General features: G+C 32.6%; 4 protein-coding genes across 6 annotated transcripts; 2 read left to right on the top strand and 2 right to left on the bottom strand.

Moving 5' to 3' along the window:
- Positions 1-9,470, bottom strand: LOC137818985 (uncharacterized). 2 transcript variants are annotated; one of them, XM_068622666.1, is made up of 13 exons: positions 9,092-9,470; positions 8,957-9,011; positions 8,785-8,840; positions 7,865-7,965; positions 7,544-7,613; positions 5,953-6,022; positions 5,396-5,452; positions 5,218-5,285; positions 5,039-5,119; positions 4,654-4,731; positions 4,389-4,544; positions 2,769-2,921; positions 1-343 (listed from the first exon to the last, which is right to left on the bottom strand). In XM_068622666.1, exons 1-13 carry the CDS (start codon positions 9,263-9,265, stop codon positions 260-262), a joined length of 1,203 nt encoding a protein of 400 aa, XP_068478767.1. In that variant the 5' UTR covers positions 9,266-9,470; the 3' UTR covers positions 1-259. The 2 variants fall into 2 exon arrangements, with proteins under 2 accessions (XP_068478767.1, XP_068478768.1); XM_068622667.1 differs by having other exon boundaries at positions 8,957-9,016; positions 9,092-9,212.
- Positions 9,471-10,506: 1,036 nt separating this feature from the next.
- Positions 10,507-16,540, top strand: LOC137818765 (uncharacterized). The gene is made up of 9 exons (XM_068622367.1): positions 10,507-10,734; positions 12,144-12,225; positions 13,334-13,413; positions 13,695-13,797; positions 13,892-14,048; positions 14,190-14,318; positions 14,550-14,636; positions 15,079-15,123; positions 16,167-16,540. The coding sequence occupies exons 1-9, from the start codon at positions 10,626-10,628 to the stop codon at positions 16,314-16,316; spliced, it is 942 nt and encodes a 313-aa protein (XP_068478468.1). The 5' UTR covers positions 10,507-10,625; the 3' UTR covers positions 16,317-16,540.
- A 584-nt stretch (positions 16,541-17,124) lies between these two features.
- Positions 17,125-20,555, bottom strand: LOC137818766 (ubiquitin-like-conjugating enzyme ATG10). 2 transcript variants are annotated; one of them, XM_068622368.1, is made up of 7 exons: positions 20,134-20,555; positions 19,507-19,682; positions 19,379-19,432; positions 19,211-19,298; positions 19,026-19,118; positions 18,076-18,173; positions 17,125-17,598 (listed from the first exon to the last, which is right to left on the bottom strand). In XM_068622368.1, the coding sequence occupies exons 2-7, from the start codon at positions 19,678-19,680 to the stop codon at positions 17,386-17,388; spliced, it is 720 nt and encodes a 239-aa protein (XP_068478469.1). In that variant the 5' UTR covers positions 19,681-19,682; positions 20,134-20,555; the 3' UTR covers positions 17,125-17,385. The 2 variants fall into 2 exon arrangements, with proteins under 2 accessions (XP_068478469.1, XP_068478470.1); XM_068622369.1 differs by having other exon boundaries at positions 19,384-19,432; positions 20,134-20,333.
- A 5,085-nt stretch (positions 20,556-25,640) lies between these two features.
- LOC137813017 (uncharacterized) lies at positions 25,641-27,353 on the top strand. Its single transcript, XM_068615296.1, has 2 exons — positions 25,641-26,394; positions 27,124-27,353. The coding sequence occupies exons 1-2, from the start codon at positions 25,641-25,643 to the stop codon at positions 27,351-27,353; spliced, it is 984 nt and encodes a 327-aa protein (XP_068471397.1).
- The last annotated feature ends 264 nt before the right edge of the window (positions 27,354-27,617 follow it).

Genomic DNA, 27,617 nt, shown 5'->3' with positions numbered 1-27,617 from the left:
GACAACAAATACTATGATTCTATAAATGAATGCTTTAGTTTTCATTGTACTTTATAAGCAATAACTTTTTCTTATTCCTCAAGTACTCATTTCCAAATGAAATTTAGACAAGAGATAGAGCTTTGAAGGAGATATACACCAAATGCCTCTCTCTGCAATTCAAGATTGGCAATAAACCAAGATTTATCAAAATGACTGAGAACAAGAAAAAAATGTAATAAAAGCTTTGAGCATATAGGATCAAAGAGAAAATATATCCTCATATCTTGGTCCTTCTGCTTATTATCCTGCAAATAAGTTGTCCAATTTCTTCACCACAATCTTCCTGCACATGATGACCAGCCTACAAAGTGCAGAGAAGTTAATTCTACCTTTATCCTTTGAAAATAGGCATAAGATTTGTCAATAAAAATAGTCTATATAAAAAAAAATTCATTATTACCTACAAAAAGTTAATACTAAAATCATTTTCATATTTAGTTTTAAGTTTTCAAGTTGAAGTTATAGTACAAAGTAAACATTTGTACTGCACCTAGTAACTGTGTTCAGTTTCCTACATGTTGATGGCATTAAGTTGCCTCAAGCATTTAACAGACAATGAATCTACCTAATTACCAACAAAGTAATGCACTGTTGATAAGAAAGGGAACCATAGCATATCAATGACAATTTAGAAATTTGCATACCATAAAGAAAAAAATTAATTTCTAACTTTGTTACTGTAAGATAACAGTCTATTGATATTTATATATACTGGGTCAGTTAGAGACTCCCCTTCATATAGTAATAGTTTGCTATTGGAATTTCATTTGTATCATTAGGTTGGCATCACAAATGCATGCTTCTTCAAGTATGCTCAATTCCATAGGTGACACAAACACTTGCATTAGATTGAGAAACACTTGCATTAGATTGAGAAACTTCAACCCCCCAAAACTATGTGAGAATGGAATTCTACCACCCTCAGCAATTCTGGCATCAACAAGGCAAAAAACATGGGAATTATGATTCCCAGATGCAAAACGTGCAGCAAAATTTGAGAAAGGGAGAGTGCTTCAGATGTGAGAAGTTTGGGCTAAACCACATTTGTAAGAACACACAATTTAAGGTGATAATTGTGGTAGAAGAAGATGAGAAGGAGGAGAAACGGACATTGTTGGATAAACCTAAATGAATTAAAGGTTACTGTTTCTTTTAAACCATTTGAGAGGTGCTGCAATGAAACTGGGGGTTTATAGTGTACTGCAATCACATGCAGGAGCAAGTATGACACCTTATCTCTAACAAGTTTTCTTCTGCCTCTACCTATTCCTATTAAGGTATGGAGAAATATGTCTATCAAGCGGAAGGATACTATTTTGGTGATAGTAGACTGATTGACCAAGTTTTCTCACTTCATGGTTGTGGACCATCCGTTCACTGCCAATGAGGTGATAAAATTGTTTGCGAAAGAAATAGTGTGCACACATGGTTCCTCTCTTCCATAGCTTTTGATATAGTTCAAATTTCCACGAGCCAGTTTTGGATGGAGTAGTTTAGAATATCCCGAAACAGCTGAAGTTAATTTAGTATTGCATACCCTCTATTGTTTGATAGGTACTGGCACTAAATAGTGGATAGAGTACTTGAAATAAGATCCTTGGCCAAGAGACCCACTGAAAATCTCAATCCTCCCATAATTGAAAATCTCAATCCTCACTTCCATGGGTCATATCAAGTGCTAAATATTGGCATAGTTGCATATAAGTTGTTGAATAATGTGTTGTCATAAGTGTGAATAAAAACATTATTTTGTCACCTTTACTATTTGTATTTGCTTTTAGCCTCCCATCATCTCAACTTAGAAAGTAGACTTTAAACTTAACCTCAAAATCAACTTATAAGTTGAGATTTGCACCCACTTATATATTATAATTTGACCATATCTTTTATTGGTGTGTGATCTTTAACACACCCCTCTTTCACCAATAACTGGACATCTCGAACTTGATAACAAAGGGGAACCTTATAGCAAGTGACACGATGAGCCTATGTTAAAAATGTAGATGATAGAATCAAATTTCCATAAATACATGAAGAAATTGTTTCAACTATCAGTCTTAGGAGTATACTCGGTGCTCCATGAACAATAAAATATGGTGCCTAGTGCAAATCAACATTGTCCTCCAATTTACCACGTGAGAAGCCATTATAAATGCCTATTAAATGAAGACTTTATGTGTTTTGGACCTTCAAGCTCCCTTTTGTTCTCTCCTTAGTTCTCAACTGCTATATATTTAATCTCTGCTTCCTATCATGCATTAATTTTCAAGTTTTCTTCCAACTTATGCTAAATGAACAACACTAAGAATGTACACATAAGCACAAACTTAAATACAATTCATTTAATATTTTTAATGCAAAGATTACAGTCAAGCTAAAACTGAAATTAAATTGTTGACTTGCTGAAATAAAATACCAAAATATCAGATGGAGATCCTTTTTGATGGGGTATTAAATGATTTTGAATATGAAGAGAATACAAGAATCCACACAACATTTCCCATCAATATGGATGCTCTAGAAGTAAGATTTTACAAACATTTATGGATGCATGCTACTTGGCTTTTAAACAAAATAATAGGTTATCAAGCAAATATTTTACAAATATATGCTCACAAAATGTAGCTCACTATACGTAATCATGGAAAAAAAATGTCATCCAATGGCAACAAATGAAAAAAAAAACTAGACAAAGTCAGGCATGTACAAATGAATAGTGTAATTACCGTAGGAACTTCAATGAGTTTATGGTTGGAATCCTTGCTGAAATCCTCCACTCCATCATAGCTCAACCAGCGGTCTCTTTGGCCCCAACATATTGTGGTTTGAACTTTCCAATTTTTGTCCTTAAGTATTCTATGCATATCCTCCACATATCTCTAAAGGAAAAAAGTGAATCAAGCAAACACCACAATCTTATTAAATAGCATAAAAGCAACTATTATTTTATATTTATATTCTATGCACTAGGAATGTAACTTATTACTTGAGTTACTAAGACACTAGAAAAGCTTGGGAAAGTATTTTGGACAGTGCAGTACAATGATCTTTGCATTTGTGAATTTTGAACAAAACTAGTGTAAAATCTCTGCCAGACACAAAGGTCTTGAATCCGTATCATGTAGCTGGTTTTTCATTGATAAATCATCTTAAGTATTAAGTATTGTTGAATTGAACGTAACGGACTTATTCCATAGTTTATGTTATTCTGTTATTCCGTTATTGATTCTGTTATTATTTTTATCTATAAATAAACACCCGTATGTGTGTATTTTATACTATGGATATCAATCTTATATTTACTTTCTTCATTCTTAATATGGTATCTAAAGTCTTGGGTTAGGATTCAATTTTCTTTGGGTGTTCACTGTCAGGCGTCGCCCCACCACCTTGAACTCAATGAGATCAATTGAGACATGTTGCTAGAAATGAGTCAAGCTTGGTTCAACTTGATTCGAGTTTGATATGAGCCTTGTTCAAACTTGATTCGATTTAAGCTTGTGAATGACTCATCCAAAGTTGTTCATTTATTCTTTTAATTAATAAATCAATATGAAATTAGTTATGAAATATAATAATATAAAGTGTATTAATATATATATGGAGCTAGTTCATGAACCTATCCATCGATCAAGTTTACCTCAGTAGGAGCTCAAATTTTCACTCGAATTTAGCTTATTTGGTTCATGAACTTATGAGGTAATCATGGAATTGAGTTTCAAACTTGTTTGAGTTGGTTCAGTTGTCTCCATTCAGTAGAGAGAAAGATACTGCCATATGCATTTGAGGTCTGCTATATCAGACAACATAAGCATAAAGTTTTTAATTTCATTATGAGAAGGTCTATGATGGTATGTATGAGTAGGTACTTTTCTAGATAAGGTTAAGTAAAGGGTATCAAGAAGATGAGCCTGCCAAAAAACATTAGCTTCCATATATATAGGGTATCCAAATTCTGAACTCCTGAGAAAAACCAAACCAAAGAATAAAATTGTTTTAAAACCCAGTGACAGAGTAAATTTAAAGTGTTAACAAACTTTTAACAGGTTATAGAATTTAGATCCAATCAAAACCTAATGAACACAGAAAGTTATTGCTCTGAAAAGGTAGTTATAGAAATGACCTTATACTTTTCTAGTACTTCATTTCGGCAATTGTTGGTAAAAACTAACAGAAATTAGGGCCAAAGGAATAAAATAAAGCTATACTAATAGAGATGAATATGTTCATTCAATTTAGTGTCAACTAGTTTCCAAACATACCCTTATTCGATGACCATTGTTTCAATACGTTAGAGAAAATACATGTGAATCACTAGAACCGATTCAATAAATGTAAATTTTCACCTTGAGGTCTTTAGACATGTTCCTGCTAATTGCATTTAGTGCAAAGCCTGAGGAACCAGATGTGAGATAGGGACGTCTATAGACCATTGCATCTTCTTCTTTCATTTTATAGGGACCACAGCTTGTTAGAGCTTTGTCACTTGCCCTTAATGGATCCTGATTATGCACAGACTATGTCATTAAAACCTTTAAGGACGAACCAAAATCTTAATTCAAGTAAAAGGCTCATATTAAAACTTCAACAAGATCTATACAGATTTTATACCTGTGAAAATATTTCACCTAGCAGAAAGTTGCTGAATATGGACAATGTTGATGGGAGCTTGGCATGTTGAGCTGTTAGCTTATAAAATAAGAAGGAATTCAAGTTGATAACTGTTAAGAAGTATTTAGGAAGGAACTTCAGATAGATACTGATATAAATAATAGAGTGAAAATGTAAAAGTCGAGAAACAAGTTCCTTTTACAAGACAAAACTAGTACAAAATATAATTGAATTTACAAGTACAAGATTATGTGAAGTTTTTAGAATATGGCAAAAATGAGTTTGTATACACTAAAATAAGAGAAAATTGTCATTTGATTCATGATAACATGGTAGAATGAGTTTTGTAAGACAAAGTTGAATTTGACAGTTAAAACAAACATACAGGTGGATTAAGGAGTATTAAGTTGCTGAGCTTGTCCTGGTGAATGCTGGCATACTTAACTACAACAGGCGAAAAATATCCCTGTGAGCAAAGAAGATTAAAGAACTTCCTATCACATGTCAAAGAACAGATAATTTTGGCAAGAAGATTGATACTTTTTTCAACTATGGCAAACTTACCTGGACAACAAGTGAGACTTTAGTAACAGCCAGTTCATCAATAAGTGACTCCAATGATGACACATATTCTGCAGGGAAGAACAAAAACAACACATTCTAGACACTTTTTTTTGTCAAAACAAGAATTTTCATTAACAGCCAATTCCTATTTGAGATTGTTTGGGACACAAGCAATTACCATCTAGTGTGTAGTCAAACCCATATCTGGGTTGAGGCTTATCAGAAAACCCGAATCCTGAGAGAAAAGAAAGAATTAATGGAGTGATCATTTCCAATGCTGCAGTGGTGAATGAATAAGCTAAGGAAATTTTGGTAAGAATGTTAAAAAGAATGAGAAAAACATGAATCCATCTAATGATAAATTGGTTGAGTAAAAATTTGTAAATGAGATCAGTCATTACGCACAGATTGAAGCACAAGTCTGCTAGTTTAGGGTTAAATCAAAGGCTCCTCATTATGGATAATGACATAATTGAATGGGGAACACATACCAAACAAAATGTAGCCGTCAATAGTTGTTTTTGAAAGAGATTGCATTAGTTGCAATGAAGAGGAGATTTATTAAGGCATTTTTGTGAAATCCTTTCATGATGCTTAACATAAATTAATTTGGTATGTGTAATTAAAAATCCATAGAGTAATCAATGACAAAGCATTTCAGAATGTCACAGAAAGAACCCAACAGATAAAGTAAGAACAATTTTAAATTCAATAAAAAAGAAACTGTGATCTTACCTAGCCAGTCAAAGGCTATGGCATGATAGTCCTTGGAGAGTACTGGAAGAACTTTGCGATAAGAATATGCCTGGCAGCATCATCAATTTGCCAGTAAAAAAATTGAGGTTTCTCAATATATATAACATGTTTGGATAAAATAACTCATGACTCGGATATTAACATTTCCAACCATATGAAAGTGATATATACCCATTCACTTTTATTGGAAAACACATTCCATGAGTACAAACAATCCCATTTTCTGTATGGCAAGAGTTCATCCAGTACAAGAGCTAATCAAGGACTAATTACAGGGGTAATAATGAGTTATGTAAAATAAAGTCATAACTATTAATATTGTAACATGTTTTAGTGAATCCAAACTACTATGCTAATGAATCAGATTATTATTCTGACACTCACCCTCAAGATGATACTTGTTAAGCTTTCAGGATGTTACAAATAAACTCACAGATATATAACAGAGAACATCAAACAAAATATCAACCTATCTCAAACAAAGAACTTTCACTGAATAACACCACTTTCAAGCATGTAATTGACCATTCCATAGGTCTTCAATCTTCCCCCCTAACCTTAAACTACTTCCAACTTCAACCCACATACCAAAGCAGAAAGTACATGCCACTTGTTTAGTAGTCTCAACCTCTAAGCTGGCCCTCACAACCTATGAGTCTCAACTCCTTTTACCCAATTAACAACATAATACATATCACCAAACCAGAACACAATCACCTCTATGATCACTCTATGAATCTCTTTCACTAAGAAAGAATCTTATAACACCTAATAGCAGAAGTTTTATCTCAGAACCAGGGAAAACAAGAAAGAAAAGATGGAAAGGAATAATGGTTTGCCCTGACACAACACAGCATCCCTGTTTGTTGCCATTGCAGCAAATTGCAATAAGTGTCACAATATTACCTCAACTGCAGCTCAACATCATGAGATAACAGTGTTTAGTTCATCTCCTTTATTAATCCATCTCAGAAGCAACCACAACTAACCTCCAAAGTTTAAATATCATATCATAGTCTGACAATGTCGAAAACCAAGGAAACAAGAAGGACAAGGGGCTTTAGCAGATAATTCCAAAGACTAAGACAAACATTTTCCAATTCTGGAAACAATCATAATGTACAACCGCTTAAGGTTTGTAACAGCTATTAACTAAAATCATAACCGTAGTTTACAGATATTCTAACATTTGCTAATGAATCAAGATTGGTCTTGTGATGAATAGACTTTTATTAAAACCACTATTTAATAGCATAAAACACATTCAGGAAGAATTTGTCTATGGCTTTTAGTGTTTGCAGCTTTTCTTTACAATTGTTTCACGCACCTATAGATCATGAACATGCCTTCGATTTCTGATAGAATTCAAATCAGATTATTGTTTGTGGACACAACACAAGCATGCCTGGATTAGAACTATCAGTTAAAAAAATGACCAAGAAAATAAAGCAACCTAATCTGATTCTCATATCATTATAATTTAAAATTAAGAAAGCACGGATTCAAATTTCATATAATAACACAATTCTAGAGGTCCTCTGTTACATTAGTGCTAATTAATGATGCTCACCTGTGAAGGAAAACCATGGATTAGTACCACTGGTGGATTATCCGCACTTCCACTTTCAACACAAAACCATCTATCATTTAAAATGATATTGACAAAACGTGGTTAAATTAGTATTCCAGAAAATAATACAATTTCTCATTTCTACTTGCAACAACGTCCTACAAATTAAAATAAGTCTTTAGCATTATGTGTTTACTATTATATATTCATGTTACATATCATTTATCAGCCATCTGTTTTCCCATTTGTTTTTTCTTTAATTCTCCTGGTTCTTCAACAAGAAGATGGAAAATCATTGGACCTGTAAAGATAAATCTTTACCTAAACCGATCGCCAGTAGCTTGAGAACCAGCACCCATTGCAAGTCCGAAAATTGGATCTTTTGCCTTTTCACCAGTGCCAGGAATTGAATAGGCTTTAACCTGATAATATAACAGAAACTGATGGTAAATCCACAAGAGTGGCTTTAAAATAACAACAATGCAACCTCAAGGAAGCGAAGCTGAAATAACATAACGAGAATTTCCTCCATATCAGATTGTGTTAGCTCACAATCAATGTAATCATGTTTGAATGAATGTATTCTTGGAAGTAACTGACATTATACTTTGTTGGAGTAATGTGAGTTACACTCACATTGGATGAAATTGAGCAAGAAGAGCAACATATAAGAAGAAAAGACCCACAAATCCAATGATTTAAAGTTCTGGGCCGAAAATAATGTTTTTATGAGTTTGCTCAGGATTTATATGTCCCGAATTTTCCCAAATTGACCAAGCAGACTAACATCTAAGGAGAGAAGACCCACAAACTTATTTTCTTAAACGACTAAACCTTTATTTTCACCATCCAAATATACAAACACAACCACTTTGATCCTCATGATTTTGTCACAAATGGTGTAACACCAGATGTCTTCACTTTGGTTCTTCAAATATTTTGTCATCAATTTAGTCCCAAAAGCAAGCAAAAATGCCATCAAACCAATTCCTAAATTAGGGTTCATTACACTCATTGCTTTCACTCCAGAAAAGTGTGACCAAATCATGACACTTCACATAACTAAGGATTGAATAGATAACATTTCTTTTTTCAAGAAACAAAATAATGATCCTTGAGGTAAGAGAGGTCACTCTAAAAAATAAAATGCATAACATTGTGCTGTAGAATATTACTGTAACCCCCTTTAAGAGAAATTTCGAAATAAAAAAGAAAAGGGTGAAAAATTAATTGATAATTACCATTTTCCCTTGCTTAAACCATTCATCACTTGGACTTGGCCCTTCTGAATACTTTCCTGTCAGAATAGAAGAAACCACAAAACTCAAACAAAATTGTCAGAACCACAGAAGGTATAAGCCTGTGATCTAAAAAGTTTTCCACACATCCATACTCCACCCATTTCTTTTTTACCTCCACTGAAAGAGAATCCATCACCAACAGAAACTGGAGCATCCAGAAGATAATCCTGCACTAGAGCTAACAAACAGTTTGAAACAAAGTTTCAAGAGGCAAATTTGGGAAACCCCATTAACACAAAAAGCATACTTGGCCATCATTGTTGCCACTTGAACTACAATTCAATTTGAGAGATTTTCTTGAAGGGCATGATTGGAACCTCCTTGCAGCAAGGAATGGTGGAGATGCAGTGATGGAAGAAGAAGAGTGATGAAGGTGGGAATGGAAACAACATGCAGAGCCATAAAAAGCTTGAAGGGCCATAAGAATGATAGCATGAAGTAGGTGCAGTGTAGTGGTTGGTCTTGGTTGGAGAATGAAGAAAGAAAAATAACTAACTCAAAGACAGTTAGTAGTTTTGATGCCAACATAAAAATGAAACATAATTTGTTTTGTTTTGTCCATAAATTTAGGAAGAGATAGGGATTCTCTGGTCCTCACTCCACACAACTTCTTTCTGGTCTTAAATAATGTTTGCTAACACCAACTAATTTCTTTAATAGATTAGTAAAAACAATCACATTATTAATCAATTAAAAAAATAATTATTACAAAATATTTATATATTATAAGACATGATTGATGACTAGAAAAGATTTGTATGTTATTGATCAATTCAAATTATTATTATTTTCTTACAAATGTTCAGCAAATTGGAAATAGAATATTCTAGAAAACTAAGAACAATGCCACTAGAAGTAAGAAAAAACCAAATAGTTTAAGGGATCAAAATATTATATTCCCAACAATGATGCTTTTCTCTTTCAAAAGAAAATATCTCATCTTTATTTATTTATATACTAATGGAGACTAAATAAAATGTATAATCAAGAAATTAATTATTTCAAATAAAAATTACTAAAATTTATATTCAAGTATAAAAAATATTTATAATTTTGTGGATGTTTGCAGAGATAATAAAATTAATAAAGTAAAGTTGATTGAGTTTAAAAAGAAGAGTAAAATTGTAAAGAAATATGTAAAAACATATAAAAAAAATCTCTTTATCAATAGTATAAAAAAAATGTACAAAAAATAATTATTAAGATAAATTATTTTTATTAATTTCCATAATCTCGTAATCTATCCAGAGACAGTAAAATTAATAAAGTAAAATTGATTGAGTTTAAAAGAGTAATTTTTTTTAAAAAAAAATACATAAACAAACACTTGACATAGAAAATTAAATTGTATGGCAATCAGCAAAAAAAAAAAAAAATCAGCTGGAGAGATGATCCTATAATATAGAATTACGAATGTAATAAACCACTTCTATTAAAGAATTTCTATAGCAAAAAATTTAGAGTGGTTTTTATTAAAAAGAAATAACAATAACTAAAAAGTGTATGATTAAATTATACATATATAAATAAATATCTTAAGAAAATGAAATTATCATAAATTTGATTTTCTTATAAGTAGTAAATTTAATATAAAATAAAATAAAAGAAAAATAAGAATGGAGATAGTGAAAATAAAAATGTGTGTAAGTATGTGATAAAATTAGAAAAGACATGCTATTGGTTCCTTCAAGTCCCACATCTTCTAGAATATAAAATCAAAATCTTGAAGCGAAGTAACCACTGTCGCTAGTGAAAGCTTCATTTCATTCATCAGAGAAAACATGGCTTTGCAGTTTCTGAAGCACCCTGTAACCATTTCACGAGGTTTTCACAATGAAACAACGTTAGCTTTTCTTTCTCGGCTTCGAATTCCGAAGCGCCAATTCTTAGGTACACTCTCTATCGGATAACTTCTCAAATTATTGCTGTTGTAATTAGGTCAAAATATAAATTTATTCCCACATCTCTGTTCACTTCATAAGCTCTTTTGAAAGGGAAAATGAATGAAATCTGTAAGTTAAAATTAGTTCATGGATGGATTTTTTATTTTTTAAAATTTGAGTTTTTAACTAGGAGATAAGCTAATTTAATACTCTTAATTTTAGCTTATTGAATCGCCCATTTCATTTTTGTCGTCTTAGTTTTTCTTCTAAAAGTGATTATGGAGAAATTATTCCGAAAATGTCCTAAATTTAATAAGTTTTACTCTCTTCTCTTGAAGTGGGAAGAATGAATTAGATTGGTCCCTTCATCAAAATGGTCTTCCAAAATTTAAGAATTTTAGTTGATTTGTGGCAAATGTCCATATGATGACGTTAGGAAGTTTACAAGGAAAGACCAATTTGGTCCAATAGAGCCATTTTAAGAGATTAAAGAGAACTTGAGGACCCGAATTGAAATTAAGAAAATATAGATGAAGGACCGAAGTTATATTTTAGCTTTAAAGGAGTGTTAGGAACACTCTGTGTGAAGAGAGATGTAGGAGAAAACCATAAATTTCAGCAAATAGTTGGTATTTCTCTTTAGCCTTATTTTTATTAGCAGAAAGACAGACATTTTTTGTGTGTATTTGTTTGGATTTTCATTTATTTTTTTACAACTAAAGGGGAATGGAAGTAATTGATTTATAGCGTACCACTGCTTCAAAAAAATTGAAATAGGGTGTATGAATGGCAGTTAAAGGGTGAAATAAACCATGAAAAGTGTTGTCTTTATATATTCTTATAAAATTATTACTAGTGGAAAGAGACTATGTTCTTGATTTTTATTTTTTTTAAATCTATCACCCGGTGATACTAGTTGATGATGACGACAAATCAATTGATAATTGATGAATGATTAAAAATACAGTTTTAAAAAAAATTACTTATGACTACCTGTCAGATGGCATGGCAGGTCACTGAACTGTCAAAATTGCTGATATAGATGGGAAGGACAAAAAATGTTATCGGAGAGGAAGTTCAGAGACTGAGACCAACTTTTTTATTTCTTATTATAAGATTTGGAGAATGAAAAAAATTAATCTGTAGCGTAACACTACTTTAAAAAGGACGTTAAAATTAAAGAGTGTACAATTACAATGCATCAATAAGACAATAACAAATGAAAGGTAAAATAAGCAAAAATGTGTACACTAAAAGTTGGTATCATGTTATATTGTTGTACATAAATGGGATGCTTCTGTGTTTGTGGACACATTAATTTTGTACAGGATTCACTCTAAATAATAATCATGTATATTGTGAAAAATGTATGGTGCACTGATACTTAACTGTTATTTTTCACGAAATTAACTTTAGTGAGATGGGGCAGAGCTCAGATTCCAACTTCTTTCAGGAGTTATGCTACTGTAAAATCTGGAAAGGTTTTATCAGTGAAGAAGTAAGCTTTCGTATCCAGTTCATTATGTTGATTTTTACGTAATTTGCCTGTTTCCAGAGTCATTTATTAGAACAAAATAGTGTCAGGTTCTAACGATGCTGATGGTTACATCATTATGTCATGGTGTTTGGAATTAACCAAAATGTTAGAGCAAATAACGCAAATTATTTTTGCAGTTATATATTGGTTCCTAAGTGAAGGCTTGTAGGACTTGAGATTGCAGTTCTTGTCAATAATGCTTTCTTTTTTATTTTTTTATTAGTTTGGTTTGGTATGGTTGATAGTATGACTCACATTAAGGGTGTGTTAAGTTAAGAATTTTAATGTGGAAGCATGTAGATTCTAAAAGTTCTGTATTGGAGCCAGAGCTAATAAATAAGACTTATTTGTGGTGTGTACAGCATATTGCAAGAACTTTGGCCGACCAACTTAAATGTTTAAAGGGCATTTTATTTTAACACTGTCAGGTCAGTTTGGATATAACTAAGACAAATGAATTACACTGTCTAGCAGGCATCAGTTTGTTCATAAATGGGGAAGCGATTTGCTTTTTCTTTTAAGGAAAAATGAGGGTCAAATTTATCAATTGCATTCACTGTTGTCCTTTTGACAATACTTTATCCAATTTATTTTACTAAATGATGATGCTTCAAACGATCATGGATGCTGCAGATTGTTAGTCTTAAAGGTACAACAGCAAAGGCCTTCTTCCTCTGATTAGTGGTCTTACGTGTAAAAGTATTTCCTACATGACGTGCTACTGCTTAGTGAAATAATTTGGCTGATGTATCACTAATGGACAAAGTTAGCTTTAGATGTAATTGGAAATTAACAAATTGAGAAAAGTAAGGACTTAAATGAAATGAACACTGGATAAAATAATAATGATTGACCAAGCCTTACTTTGTTTTTTACTTGAATGGGAAAAATTATTAGAAAAAAAAGAGCAAACTGCCACTATGGGAGGATGAAGTATGCTCTATTAGGAGATTGTAATTTGCAAATGCTTTCGGTATCATCAAGAGTCTTTTTAAACATTGTGGATATTTTTTTAATATTGTACTGTTGACACTGATATTTTGTATCTATTTGTGCTTTTACCTTTTAGGAAAAAGCGGCTGGATGAAATATGTCTTGAAAAATATCAGCAATACAGTAGATCTGTCATCCAATCATGGATTTTGCAAGGTAACTAATTTCAGTTTTCATTTTCAATGTTAGTATGTAAGCTATGAAGCACCCACACCAACAAGGTACACTGACACACACGAGAACACAGCTAATGTAAAAAGTTATAGGACACGGCAACAACACTGATATATGTAATTAATGTGACAAATATCTAAATTGAGAATAAAGATTTATATAATTCACATTAAAAAAGCTAATTATGTTACAGTTTTCATGTAATAACATCCTTCATAGTAAAATAAGACACATGTATCTTAGTTAAAACATGTGGGATGCAGGCAAAGTATATGTGGACGGGAAGGTGATAAATAAAGCTGGTACCCCTGTGCCTGAAAAGGCTGTTGTGGAGATAATAGCCGATGTTCCCAAATATGTATGTAGGTGAAGACATTAAGCTCAATATATTTGAAATAATATATCAACTGCTACACAGATGAAATATGTCTTCTTGTTTGGCTCTTTTACATCTATGCAGAGCTGGACATAAGTTGGAAGCTGCCATCGAACAGCTTGGTGTTGATGTTACTGGTAAAGTAGCCCTTGATTCTGGGCTTTCAACTGGAGGATTTACTGACTGCTTACTTCAGTATGGTGCATCACATGTTTATGGAGTTGACGTAGGTTATGGACAGGTAACTTATTAAATCATTCATTTTTATTTTCTATACCTTTCTTAATTGCTATAGCCTTTGCCAACTACATTTCTTCATTGTCATTTGCAAATCAATCATGCATAGTGATTCTCTATTGACAATGATTGTTAACTTAATTAGGTAGCTGACAAAATTCGAAGAGATGAACGTGTATCAGTGATAGAACGGACAAATTTAAGATATCTTACTGATCTCCCACAAAATGTTGATTTGGTGACTTTAGACCTCTCATTCATCTCTATTCTCCTGGTAAGCGCTGAAATCAGGTCAAACATAATACACTCCTATTTCAGTTGAAATGAAAAGTTTATCATCATAATCTTGTTTCCTATTTCTCCTTATCATTAAGAGGTTGGGCATCCTTTGTAGGCAACCAGAGAAGGATAAGAGGAGAAGACATTTTGGATGATTTTCACCGAACTAACTAGCCATATTATTAGCCTTCTTGATCCACTAAATGTTTTTATATTCTTTTAATAGGTCATGCCTGCTGTGGTCAATGTCATGAAGGAAAATGCAGCATTAGTGACTTTGGTTAAACCACAATTTGAAGCTCGTAGATCTCAAGTGAGGAATACATACTCCTATTTATATAATTTCACTGTTTGTTTGGTTATTGTCTGCAATAATACTGTACATTTAACTATTCTCTACTTGGCCTCTTTGATTCTCAGCTAATGAATTTTACTTGGGATTTCCAATGATATTATTTTTCAAATAAATTGCTAAGATACACTCTTTTCAAATTTCAAAGCATATCACCAATGTGACGTTGAGTTATTCATTTTGATGCATAGATTGTTTGTCAAGTGAATGTAATCCATGAAAAGAGAATGTTTGTCCCAATATACCTGTTAATGAAATAATATTTGGCAATGTATCATTGAATGCAAGTGGGATTATACTCATTTTAGTTTTGTATTAAATAATCATCATTGTTGTCCCAGTCTCTTGTAAATTAAGAACAAATAAATACTATTTCTAACTTTTTGATGTAATTTATGTTCAGGTAGGAAAAGGAGGGATAGTGAAAGATCCCATTGTCCATCAAGAGGTGCGTGATCTTTTTGCTCAGTGATTTTTGTTCTGAAAATCTAATTAGTAGAAATAGAACTATCTGAGCACAGGTGTGGAACCAAACGGGCAAACACAGTGCTTCTTTATATTAGGCCCCATATTCAATTTTATCCCTTCTAACACCATTTAATTAAAATTAGCTAAGTTAAGCAAGAAATCACACCTTATGAGACAGAGTAGTCTTTACAGACGGCAATATCTCTCTCTATGGGTTTCTAACTTTCTGCTTATGGTGTTTTAAGTGGGGCTCTCAAATTGATCTGCAAAGGGGTTGAAGAACTCCAAGTTTGAGCTAATAATAATATTTTCGATCAGTTTTTTTGCTTCATATGCCACTCTTTGGTTTTTGTAGGAGAACTCCTTGTTCTTTTTTGTATTTTTCACTCTCAATACATTCTTCTGTTGTATACTAAATACATTAGCCTTGTTAAGTTAAAAATCAAGCAACGAACAACCTTTTGAAAAAATTGTAATTCTAGGCAAGATCAACTTTTACCTTTTTACCTTACCACACATCCTATATTGTGATTCATATGTGGGGGATTCTGTTTTTTTATCTATTCTTTTACAATAATGTTTTATAATAACCTGAAAGAAGGATGCGACTCAGAAAATTTGAGCAACAAATCAAGTTTAGATCTCTGTTTTGTTAGTATGAAACTCAAGTCTCAACTCCATTATGTTTTACAAATAAATTTCGAGATTTGTTTCATGATGATTGCAATGCCTAGCAGCAATCTTGGGTGAGGTCCCTGCTTTAATTGCAGTGTAGTGAGGATTATTAACGACACATTGCAAAATGTTGAAACTACATTAATGTATTCATGAATCTTAACTCTATAAACAAAGAAAAAAAAGGGAAATATATTTATAGTGCACGAGGGCAAACATCTGAGAGCTTATCTGTCTCAATGTATCCATCTGTGTTTGCTAAAACTACTAAAAGTTTCTGATATTTGTAGCTTTGTTTAAACACCAATATTTGGCTTAATCTGAAAGTGGTTGATTTCTGCAATTCAGGTCCTTGAGAGAATTATAACGGGAGTAGAGAAATTTGGTTTCTGTTGTAAAGGTTCGATTGAGTCTCCTCTGAAAGGTGCCGAGGGTAATACAGAATTCCTTGTTCACTTCAACAGAATCCAAATTAAAGGTTCTGAAGATCTGGAGTAAATTATAAAATGCATTTTTTAAACTTAGGAAAAGATTGTCATTTTGGAAGATGTAGTATGCAGGTGAGCTGTATTCTTGTATAGTTGCGCCATTGAATGATAGTGGTAAAATTTTGTATCAACCATTTAAAGAAATGACTGATGATTAGTGAATGTGGTGGGTAATATAAACATGGTATCTTTACCATGGAAATGCATTTACCAAAGATGCATCTGTTAACATTTCATATTTGCCTATTTGATGAACACGTATTTCCTTTTGATTACTGTTACTTATCGTTATGAACACATGGTGACATGAAAATATGGCGAGGAACTGCATACACTTGCAATGTTAACACGTGATGAGCTTGGTAATAATTCCAGAGATTTATGCATAAATTTTTTTTATCTTGATTGAAATATTAATTATCGATGCACATTAAAAATACAGTGTACACTTAGCTCTAATGTATACATCGAAAACATTTTGAATTAAATCGAAATTTCAGACAAAGTTCTCATTGGGAGTTAAATTTATACTCAGGGAACTGAAACATAAAAAACCATTTCATCAATCACAATTGAGCGTGCTCCCTTATTATACGATTTACAGCATTGATCGTTGCATATTAGGATATGAACGTGAATGATAAAACTAACTAAAATGCTAGTTAAAGCTTGTAAATTATTAAACTCAAACCAAAAAATATACAAGTTAACTGATTGCACCAAAAGAGTCCCTAAATGAATTTTAAAAAAAATGAAAGAGATTTAGAAAATATACAAAGCGTATAAAAGTAAGATAGAGAACCTACTAAAAACACTCGTTGCAAATAAGTCATTTGATTGTACCAAATTGTAAGCAAATCAAACAATAATATAGAGTGAATTCCCAAGCAGATTCCAACTGCATAGCCCATTTACCAGTAAAAAGCATGTAAAAATGTATATATCTCACCATTCATTTAATGCTGGAGAAACATTGCTATGTAAAAATGGCAACTGCAGCAGTAATGGTAAGTGGCGTGCAGAAACTTTCTTTCCCCTCTTTTCATTTATATTGCTTTTGTGCAAGCATGAACAGGCGTCTAAGAAGCGTTAGAAACTACAGTATCCAGCATTTCCAAAGGAATTTTAAGACCAACTACTTGTCCAATGACCGAGAACCAGGAAACCAAATAGTGTTCAATAATAAAACCATTTCTGTTCAAAGATGAATCACCTTCATAGAGTAGCTTCATCCATTCACTCGTACCACATGGATGTAATTTGTACCATGGCCTGTTCAAATATGGATGCTCCTACAAGATATACACTAACACCATTTAATGTATTGTACAGGGGTTAACAAATCAAATGACAGTTTGTAGATTATTGTTACTTTTAATATAAGATGCAGTTAAAAACTAGTAAATTCATTTTTGCTAACATCAACCCATCTGGAAGTAATCCTTCATTTCTCTTGTGTGTTTCAAAAGTAATCCACAGATTATAGAAGCAAAAGTTAATGCCATTTGCATTTACAGACCAAATTTAATGACCCTCTACTAATGAAACCTGTATCATCCTTAGTTTCAGCATTTTCCTTTCCATATCTAATTATAAAACTTATTATTTCATTAAAGAAATAATCGTAAGGAGAAGGCCGGGTAGACCAAATATTAATATACTTTTTGTATATTTTCAACAGAAGAGAAATCTTAGTACACCATAATCATGAAAAATTGAGAAAATATTGACTAAAAAAACAAAAGAAAACATGGAAACCAATGATTTACCTCATGAGTTATAAATGTCCATTTGGATTCTGATAGTATCTTTGCAGAGTGACCGGGAAGGTCCTTTTCAATTTCATTGAGCGGCAATAGTTGCCCATCTACATAATCAAACAGCATCACATATATAGTCAATATTATTGATTTCAATAAAAGAAATTATATGATACACTGAAATATACAAATGCAGATGTAAATAAATGAGATAGAATAATTCAACATACAGAAATAGAAACAGTTTTTTTTTTTTATAGCTAAACGATGATAAGATCAGAAAAGTTTAGAGACCTAATTCTAAAATCATCTATATTCAAAATTGTTTAAGTGGATGGCTTAAGAGACCTCCTTATAGTTTACTTCCCTCCATATTTCTAATTAGATATCCTTTGCAACCACAAGATAGTTCAAATCTTACCACAGCTACATGGCATTGTGGTATAACCTTAAGCCATCCAACCTGACAAAGATATATACTCTGCAGGATTAATGATGCAGCCAGCATTTCTAATATCCACATCTAACAACATAAACATTGAATAGAACCACAGGATCACTTTCACGTAACAAGTTTTCTAATAATACAACCACAAGATGGTCTTGGTTTTCAAAATTGTTTAAATGAAAAGCTGAGATCCATAATTAATAATTATGTATCTTGTTGGAGATTTCACATGGAGTAGATATATGATCAAATTATATTATATAAATAGGTGCAAATCTTATCTTACAAGCCAGTATAGTTTTATAGGGTTGAAATGGACTTAAAGCTTACTTTCTAAAATAATATTAAAACATATCCTATCAAAGTTAGTTGGACCTATCGTGGGTGAAGTGTTAAGTTAGATTTAAAGTCCATTTTCTATGATATGAACCAAAATACAAAAATGCAACCCGTATATGAAGAACAAGATGTTTATCATACATAAACTCCATAGTTTGAAACGAAAACATACCACTATGGTATGAACGAAAATACAAGACTGGAACCCTATATGAAGAACTGTAGATGATGTGAAAATCATAGTGGTTTACTTCATGCTCTGGACCTAGTAAAGAGGGGAAAATGCCTTGTTGTTAGTAACCAAATTTATGGTGTAAGATTAATGAAGTTAGATTATAAACATCAATTAGGTCATACATACTAAAGTGCCACAATCAAAGGGCTCTTCTCTCTGTGAATTGTTGCTCTCTTCTTTCGATGTCAGACTTCTATTACTCTCTTCTTCCTGTGATGACAATCACAATCCAGTGAATTACATTTAACCCATCATTAACAATGGACTAGTAAACTAAATTGCTGGCTGACCTCACATGATTTTTTGATATGGCACATGTTGTCCAGGGACAAGTATCCTTCCACCTGACAGACAAAAAATCAAGAAAGCTGATAAGCATAGAGCACCGAAATTCATAAATCTAATGACAAAATCCCACCTTATGAGAAGCAACCAAATGATGTTTTGAACACGGGATCCAGTGCCATGGGGGAAAGGAAGGATTGAACATTTTCCACTTCTCAGAAAATGTACGAGCAGAAAGGAGGAAATCAGTTGAAGATAGAGTTCCATCCCAAGGGATTATCTCCTTAACAGCACCTTTTAAGTCCATATCTACAAAAAGGAAATGTGTTTCTTATCATCAAATATACATTACTAGCGCTATGCTTTTCTTTTTTGCATTGGTGGGGCAGGGACATGATCTTTATTTCTATAATTATCACTTTTTACATCCATATTACTGCAAGAAACACTTCTGCTAGGCATAAGTTCAGGTTTCACCTTCATGAAATTAAAAACACTTTTTTTTCCTAGTCTATCCACACTTTAGAACTCCTAAAAATTTGGAATAAAAGGATTCATTCCAATAAATCTTTTAATGCAATTATGGAATGGGTGTAAAATTTGAACTAGCAAATATAGTACACAAATCAATTTCGGATTACACTACATAAATCAATTGTAGTATAGAAATACAAATATATTTAACCCAATTTTAAAAGATCTTCGAGGCTCCTAAAATCAAACAAAACAAAATGTTTAAAAAAAACAGAGGGCTTCTCACCGTGGTTCAGCCGCGATGAAACTCAACTCAACTCAGTTCGCATTGGATCTTCGTTCTTGAAATCGCGTTCAATAACAAATCGCGTTTGATCACAATCGCGTTCAATTACAATCGCGTTCAATTACAATCGCGTTCGACTACAACTTGCGTTAGACAACGGGAGGTTTTAGTTATCTTTCTAACTGATAGAAAGAAAATCAGAAACAACAACTTAATTTACAAAAGAAATAAAAATATAAATTAATATATTAACGTCAGTTAGTATAAAAATCATTTTAAAGAAAAAGGGGTTATAGTAGTTTATTATGAAAATAATTTATCTTTTTTAATTTCATACTTTAAAATAATTTTTTAAATATTAAATCTAAAATCTGCTCTTGCATACTACTGTATTTTTTGGTTCATCTTTGTATTTAAATGACAAGAGAAAATTGTTGAAGATGATGCTTAATATTATTGTGGTGTGCTTATTGGTACTTTACCTAACAAGATTTTCCAGGCAGAGTAAGTGGATTAGGCAGTGTATTAATAGACTAGAGGGTATCCATTACTGGGCAGTTTTCATAATTGTGAGATTTTTATAGAACAGCATAAGCTGACTTGACTGTGTAAGCCCCATCCTGATCAGCCTGCCATTGCCACAAATCTTGTGAGTCTCTATGCACATGAACACTGTTTATCTCATTCAGAAGTTGAGACAGTTGTTCCCTTTTCCATTCAAAATGTTTGCCTTTCCATTGAAGATTCCATTCCCACCCATCCTCAGCTCAAATTCAAGCCTGTTGTACTGTTTTCATTTTACTATTAGATATAGAGTAGTGCCAAGGTACTTAAGTTTGAGAGTATTAACCAACTGTCCTTACAAGGACGAGTTTCTCTTAGAGTGACACCTTCTGTCTTTGTCTTTCGGTCTTCAAGGCCTCCAGACGTGTTGGTCTTTGGCTGGTTCTTCTTTTTCCCGAGATGAGTGGAGGAAACCTACAAAGGCATTCCGACGATCAAGTTAGTATGAGTACAATATGCAAGTGAGTTGAGAGAGTGAAAAATTACCTTTAACGTTGAGTCTCCTATGATATTTATACCTTTTGGATGGACCTCAACTGCCATGGGCCTGCTCGTCAGTCCAACAAAAGGCCCAATCATGATTTAGCACTTACCTAGCTTAATTATGGTTAATTGTGGGTTTACGAGCTATATTTGGATTAAGAGTCATTCGGCCTTCTCGGCTATCCGGTAGTACATTTGTCCCCCATGCTCAAGTGGAGCGATTTGATTTTCATGTAGAGTCTGTGTAAAAGAAGAATTGATTTATCTTTAGCGATGTTCATCCCGAGTCATATGCCCCCCAAGTCCTAGTAGAGGAACTCTATGCAGGGTCTTATATGGCCAATAGACCGGGTAGCCACTTCTCCGTGTGACTGGCATCTCCACATGATTGCTATACCGTGCGACTGCATATGCGCTGAAAGCCGAGTAGGGGAGCTCATTGGGGGCGTTCGAGGTGTGTGGATGTGACGTGCTTTCAGGAAGCGCAAAGTCGCGTGATCTAGACCGTTGATGTTGAGTTGATCCAACGGTGGAGATCAAGCGTGACAGTTCGTATTTGCCCTTTCCTCCACCTATAAATAAGAGTGGTGGTAGGTTCCATTTTTCACGCGATAACCGTGAATTTGCTCCGAGAATCCGAGAGTCGAGTGAGTTATCCTTATAATCTGTGTGTACCGGTTGAAGAGTCTTTGGAGGTAACCATGTGTTCCCTTTCCGTCACCACTTCATTTTCATCTATGTTTGGGGGGTCTGAGTAAGGGAAGACCAATGGTCGTAGATGTTAGTTCTAGTGATACCGAGAGCACTTAGAAATCCTCTCGGGGTTGTCGGTCCTGTGAGTAGGAAGAACTTAGAGCTTGCAGTGTCATCTTCTTCTTCCCTGAGTGAGGCTTATCTACGTAACATCAAATTTGTAAGGCTGACATTTATTTCTATCATGATGCATAATTTCATTCTTTTCAAACTTTTTATCATGATGCTTTACACAATAGTAAACCACAATATTTATTATAAAAAATTTATTAAATAGAAATTAATTTTAAATATCAAAATAATTAATTAGATATTAATGATTGAAATATAGACTATTTTATAAATTAAAAAAATTTATTGGTATCTAAAGTAATTTTTATTATTAATAAAATTTTATAAAGTAGTTTTTAAGTTGATATCTAATCATTAGTTACCAAGATTTTAATTACTAACTACTTTATATTCTAAATTAGTTTCTAAAACTTTGATAACTAATTAGATTCCAATTTAGAAACCATTTCATAAATTTTTATTCATAATAGAAATAACTTTAAATACCAATATTTTTTTAGTCTATAAAATAATATCTAATTTAATCAATATAATGACTAATTATTTTTTGTCTCTAAATTTAGTTACTATTTAATGATTTTCTTGTAGTGATTTACTAGCCCTGTTTTCTAAAAATGTTCTTTCCAAGTGTATGCTACCAATAATGAGCTTAAAATTATAACTAAGTAGACAATATTTGGCCATGTGATGGTGAGGTAAATGAGTCTTCCAACTAACCTGTGATATTTAGTTGGGTCATGTAATAAATCATCATTAGTAAGAGTGAGTTTTAAATTTTGCTCCATGGGGAACTTCTCAAATTTTTCCCCAGTTAGACCTATAATGTCCAAAATGTCCAACGTAAATTTTCTTTGAGACAAAAAAAACCGTGTTTAGACCGAGAAAATTCAATTCTCAAAAAACATTTATGGTGCCAAGATCCTTGATTCAGAAATGTTGGAGCAGAAATACCTTGAGATGTCTGATTTTGACATCATTATTTCCTGTTAAAAATATATCATCGACATAGAGAAAGACAGTTGTGAAAGATGATCCAACAGTCTTGGTAAATAAAGAGTACTCTACTTTTGATTGAATATATCTTGCCTTTTGAATAACCTTTAAGAAAGTATCAAACCAGTTTTTGAACGCTTGTTTTAATCTGTACAAGAACTTATGAAGCTGACAAACCAGGTTTTTCCAGAGTTGCTGAAAAATTCATTTAAGTCTTGTTGTGGACACGGTTCTACTTCACAAACTTCACCATCTCCTTCTCCCATAACATACAAGTCTCATGGTTTCAAATGGACAGCAATTGACCATTCTTTATTCACCTCATCATCTACATAATATACCATTTCAGTCTGTGAAGCTTCAATGTATGGATCATGCTTCTCACGATCTCCCGTGTGAATTAACCTTGAAAAATTAATACAAGTGAAACCCTAAGGATCCCTCCTCAACCCCCAGTCCCTTGTGGTGTCAGTCAATTTACATTTGAACAAGATAACCTTAAAATGACCATAGTAATTAAGCTCAATTATATCTTCTAATTTGCCATAATATGCCAAATCTGCTTGTCTAATATTTTGATCCACACGACTTGCAACACATGATGTTGAAGAAGTTAAGAACACTCCACAGTTTTGGGTTTTTAAGTCATGTTCTCGACTTTCAGTTCTAAATTTGAAACCATTTACATTAAAGGCAGAAATTCTTCTAGCATGTGTTGTTGAACCTTGAGCTAGATACTTAAGATCATTTGCAACTGTACCTGAAATGTCTGGGCTATTAATCTACAAAAATAATGCTTGTTGTCAGTATATCTTTGAAATTGACATTTTTAACTTGTAAAAACGTATTGTACCTACCCTTTGAGGAAACCAATTCATGAAATCCTTATTGAAAATCTTTTCTAGCTCTATATTTGGAATTCTTCTCCCTCTAGACCTTCTTCGTAAACGTTGTCTAAATTCCCTAAAAAAAAATTTGAAACCAATATATTACTAATAATTCCATAAAGAACAACTTTTCAACATAATTAACATAATTAGATTTATATTGAGTGTTAATACTCACTCAATGTAAGGATGTAAGGTTGAACTTGAGGGCAATTAAATAACACATATCGATGTGTTTGCGTTCTGTCAATAGTTGACATCTCAAAAGTTGAAGCAGCACTTCACAATCACACATGCCCACGGGAATCTAATCAATTACCACTACCTATTTTCCTACCAAATGTTACCATCTTTGTTACCAACTACATTGTAACCCTACACAAATTCTAACACTTTCCTCAATTAGTTTACTTCAATTCACAAAAATTCCTTCTGGAATAGCCACAAAGAAAGACTATAAACAATACTCTAGAAGTTAGATAAGGGTGAAAATATATAAAATCAAAGCCTTTTTTCTTTACTGCAAGCATGTACTAACAAATCAATTCAAATCAAACCAATCATTAATCAAAAATGGTGATCAGTGCAACAAATAGGTGAGGGGTTTGAAGGCACTTACTACTTCCAAACAGGTAGGAGCTAGTCTTCTTGTAATAGCGAGCAAGACGGTGGATTCTGCTCTCCACGAGAATCAACCTAAACTTGGAGTCCTTGTCCTTTCTGTTCCTCTCCAAATGCTTCCTAATTGAAACTGTCTTCTTAATCAAATGGTACAGATCCTCTGGAATTTCAGGCGCAAGTGCTGAAAACAAATACCAAAACACTTTTCATCATCAATTGAAAAGTGAGGAACAGATTAAGGAGTTCCGTCACTGGAGAAGTGAGGCACCGGAGAAGAAGAAGGGAGAAGATCAGAAAAAAGATTATTTGGTAAAGTTTCTGAATCAATCTCTTTAAAAAAGCTGAATCATTGAGCCACTTTCTCAACTTCTCAGAAAACCTGAATTTTTAGAAAACATCAGGAACTTTCAAAAAAACCTAACCTCAACCATATTTTTAAGTTTCTATTTTTTTATTTTATTGTATTTTTTTTTAAATTGTATTTTAAAATAAAAACAGTTTATATTATTTTTAATTTTTTATAAATAATTATTTAAATTTCTGTTTTTTATTTTATTATATATTTTTTAAAGACTGTATTTTAAAATAAAATTTGTTTATGTTATTTTGAACTTTTTATTAATAATTATTTAAATTTCTGTTTCTTTTATTTTATTATATTTTTTAAAAACTGTATTTTAAAATAAAAATTGTTTATGCTATTTTTTATAAACAATTATTTACGTTTCTTTTTCTTTTATTTTAAATAAATTCTTATATTTGTTTATTTATGTTACTTTTGATTTTGCTAGTAGAGAAAGACGATGAGTCAAGCAAAGCGAAAGAAAGAAACAAATCTTACCTGGAATCATTGTGAGAGTGTTCCTCCTCATAGACTTCTAGTTAAATGTAAGTATTGTTCACATACTTGTTGGGGTGATGTTGCAAGAATAAAGCATCATCTTGCTGGTACAAAGGAGAACGTCATTGTGTGTACATCAGTTCCAGATGATGTTAAAGACATGTTTATGAAGTTATTAGAAGATAAAGAGAAAGTCAAAGAAGCTAACTGTCAAGATTATTTTGAAGAGGTGGATATCAAAGATAAGAAAGGGACGTTGGAGTCATTTTCCAAGAAAGAAAAACAAAAAAACCATGAATGAAATGTTTAAAGATAGAGAGTTGGTGATTATAGACATTTGCAAATGCATATATGGTAATGCTTTACCATTTAATTTGGTAAGAAGTTCCTTATTTGTTCAAATGTTAAAATTTGTTGCTGAATATGGAAACGGTCTAAAGCCTCCTACTTATCATGAAGTTAGGGTGCCTTATTTGAAGAAGTCAGTTGACAAAATCCAAGTTAGTTTAGAGAAATATAGGGTTGAATGGAAGAAATGTGGGTGTACCTTGATGTGTAATGGTTGGACCGATGGAAAAGGAAGGTCTCTTACCAATTTTTTGGTGAATAGTCCAAGTGGAACAATTTTCTTAAAATCTATTGATACTAGTAATGTGGTCAAGGATGCCAAACAAATGTTTGAGCTATTAGATTTTGTGGTAGAAGAAATTGGGGAGGATAATGTTGCGCAAGTTGTGACTGATGGTGCTTTTAATTTTGTGGCAATAGGACAAATGTTAGAGGAAAAGAGAACAAAATTATTTTGGTCTCCTTGTGCAGCTCATTGCCTTGATTTGATTCTTGAAGACATTGGTCAGCTCCCAGTATTTTATAATACCATTGCAAATGCAAAAAAGATCACAACTTTCATTTATAGGCACACATGGGTCCTAAACTTATATAGGAAGTATTCCAAAGGAAAAGAATTAACTCGACCAGTAGTCACAAGATTTGCAACTGCTTTTCTTACCCTACAATCCATAGCACAACAGAAAAATGATATTCGAGGTATGTTTGTTTCACAAGAATGGACAACAAGTAATTATGCTAGTAAAAATGAAGGTAAACAAGCTGTGAACATTTGTTTAAGTGATGATAGATTCTGAAAATCCATCCAATATTCTTTGAAGTGTGTAACTCCACTTGTGAAAGTATTAAGGCTTGTAGATGGAGACTCAAAACCGGTTATGCCATATATATATATGAAGCTATGGATAGAGCTAAAGAACAAATAGCCTCAAATTTCAAGAATGAAGACTCTCGATACAAAAAGGTGTGGAAAATAACTGATACTCGTTGGAATTTGCAATTACATAGGCCTCTTCATGCTGCTGCTTACTACCTTAATCCTAAGTAAGTAGCTACTAATACTATTATTAATTTATTATTACCTTAATCATTATTGCAAATTAATAATTATTTCTATTTCAATATTTTTTTGTTTCTTTTGATCAAATTTCATTATGACAAAAATTTCAATGCGGATAGTGAAGTTTTATATGGTTTATACGAGACCATTGAAAAAAATGATCCTGGATAGAAGGATTAGATTTCAACTTGATCAACAACTTGACAAATTCAAAAGAGCACAAGGATTATTTGGAAGAAGCATGGCAATAGATACCAGGGATAAGAAGCATCTTGGTAAAGCATTTAATTAATCCTAAATAGTTTCATAAAAAGCATAACAATTTGGATCATGATTTATTGATGTTAGCTTTTTGTTCGAAATTGCAGCTCTTTGGTGGGAAAGTTATGGTGGAAAGGGTAAAGAGCTACAAAATTTAGCAATAAGAGTTTTAAGTCTAACTTGTAGTGCTACTGGGTGCGAAAGAAATTGGAGCATATTTGATCAAGTGCATACTAAAAGAATGAATCACTTAGAACAACAAAGATTAAATGCCCTTGTCTTTGTTAAGTATAATCTTCAACTTGAGATGAGACAAAAGGTTAGAGAGGAAAAATGAGATACTTATGATCCTATATGTTTATCTAATATGGAATCAGATGATGAGTGGATTACTGAAAAGGAAGATCCTTGCCTACCAAATGATGTTTCATGAATGGATATACATGAATCTTTTACTCTTGAAGAGGGAGCTCCAAGCAGCAAAAGGAAGAGAGGTCCAAGAAATTTAACTACTAAAGTTGATAGAAAGGGAAAATCTACTGTAATTGCAAATGATAATGAGATTGAAGATATAGTTGAAGATGTGGAGGAAGAGGATGAA

Source organism: Phaseolus vulgaris, chromosome 10 (assembly GCF_000499845.2).
Source record: "Phaseolus vulgaris cultivar G19833 chromosome 10, P. vulgaris v2.0, whole genome shotgun sequence".
Lineage (NCBI taxonomy): Eukaryota > Viridiplantae > Streptophyta > Magnoliopsida > Fabales > Fabaceae > Phaseolus > Phaseolus vulgaris.
Note: the sequence above shows the minus strand (reverse complement) of the source record. Positions and strands in the feature narration are given on the sequence as shown.

What these genes read in the sequence shown, in the direction of transcription:
- LOC137818985 (XM_068622666.1), bottom strand. Translation starts at nt 9,265, where the DNA reads ATGGCCCTTCAAGCTTTTTATGGCTCTGCATGTTGTTTCCATTCCCAC. An exon ending in GTTTGACTACACACTAGATG is followed by an intron (nt 5,286 to 5,395) that starts GTAATTGCTTGT and finishes TCTTCCCTGCAG; the next exon opens with AATATGTGTCATCATTGGAG. An exon ending in AAGTCTCACTTGTTGTCCAG is followed by an intron (nt 5,120 to 5,217) that starts GTAAGTTTGCCA and finishes CTTTGCTCACAG; the next exon opens with GGATATTTTTCGCCTGTTGT.
- LOC137818765 (XM_068622367.1), top strand. Translation starts at nt 10,626, where the DNA reads ATGGCTTTGCAGTTTCTGAAGCACCCTGTAACCATTTCACGAGGTTTT. An exon ending in TCCGAAGCGCCAATTCTTAG is followed by an intron (nt 10,735 to 12,143) that starts GTACACTCTCTA and finishes AATTAACTTTAG; the next exon opens with TGAGATGGGGCAGAGCTCAG. An exon ending in TTGAAGCTCGTAGATCTCAA is followed by an intron (nt 14,637 to 15,078) that starts GTGAGGAATACA and finishes ATTTATGTTCAG; the next exon opens with GTAGGAAAAGGAGGGATAGT.
- LOC137818766 (XM_068622368.1), bottom strand. Translation starts at nt 19,680, where the DNA reads ATGGACTTAAAAGGTGCTGTTAAGGAGATAATCCCTTGGGATGGAACT. An exon ending in ATATCAAAAAATCATGTGAG is followed by an intron (nt 19,299 to 19,378) that starts GTCAGCCAGCAA and finishes TTGTCATCACAG; the next exon opens with GAAGAAGAGAGTAATAGAAG. An exon ending in GGACATTTATAACTCATGAG is followed by an intron (nt 17,599 to 18,075) that starts GTAAATCATTGG and finishes TATATCTTGTAG; the next exon opens with GAGCATCCATATTTGAACAG.
- LOC137813017 (XM_068615296.1), top strand. Translation starts at nt 25,641, where the DNA reads ATGAATGAAATGTTTAAAGATAGAGAGTTGGTGATTATAGACATTTGC. An exon ending in ACAGAAAAATGATATTCGAG is followed by an intron (nt 26,395 to 27,123) that starts GTATGTTTGTTT and finishes TCGAAATTGCAG; the next exon opens with CTCTTTGGTGGGAAAGTTAT.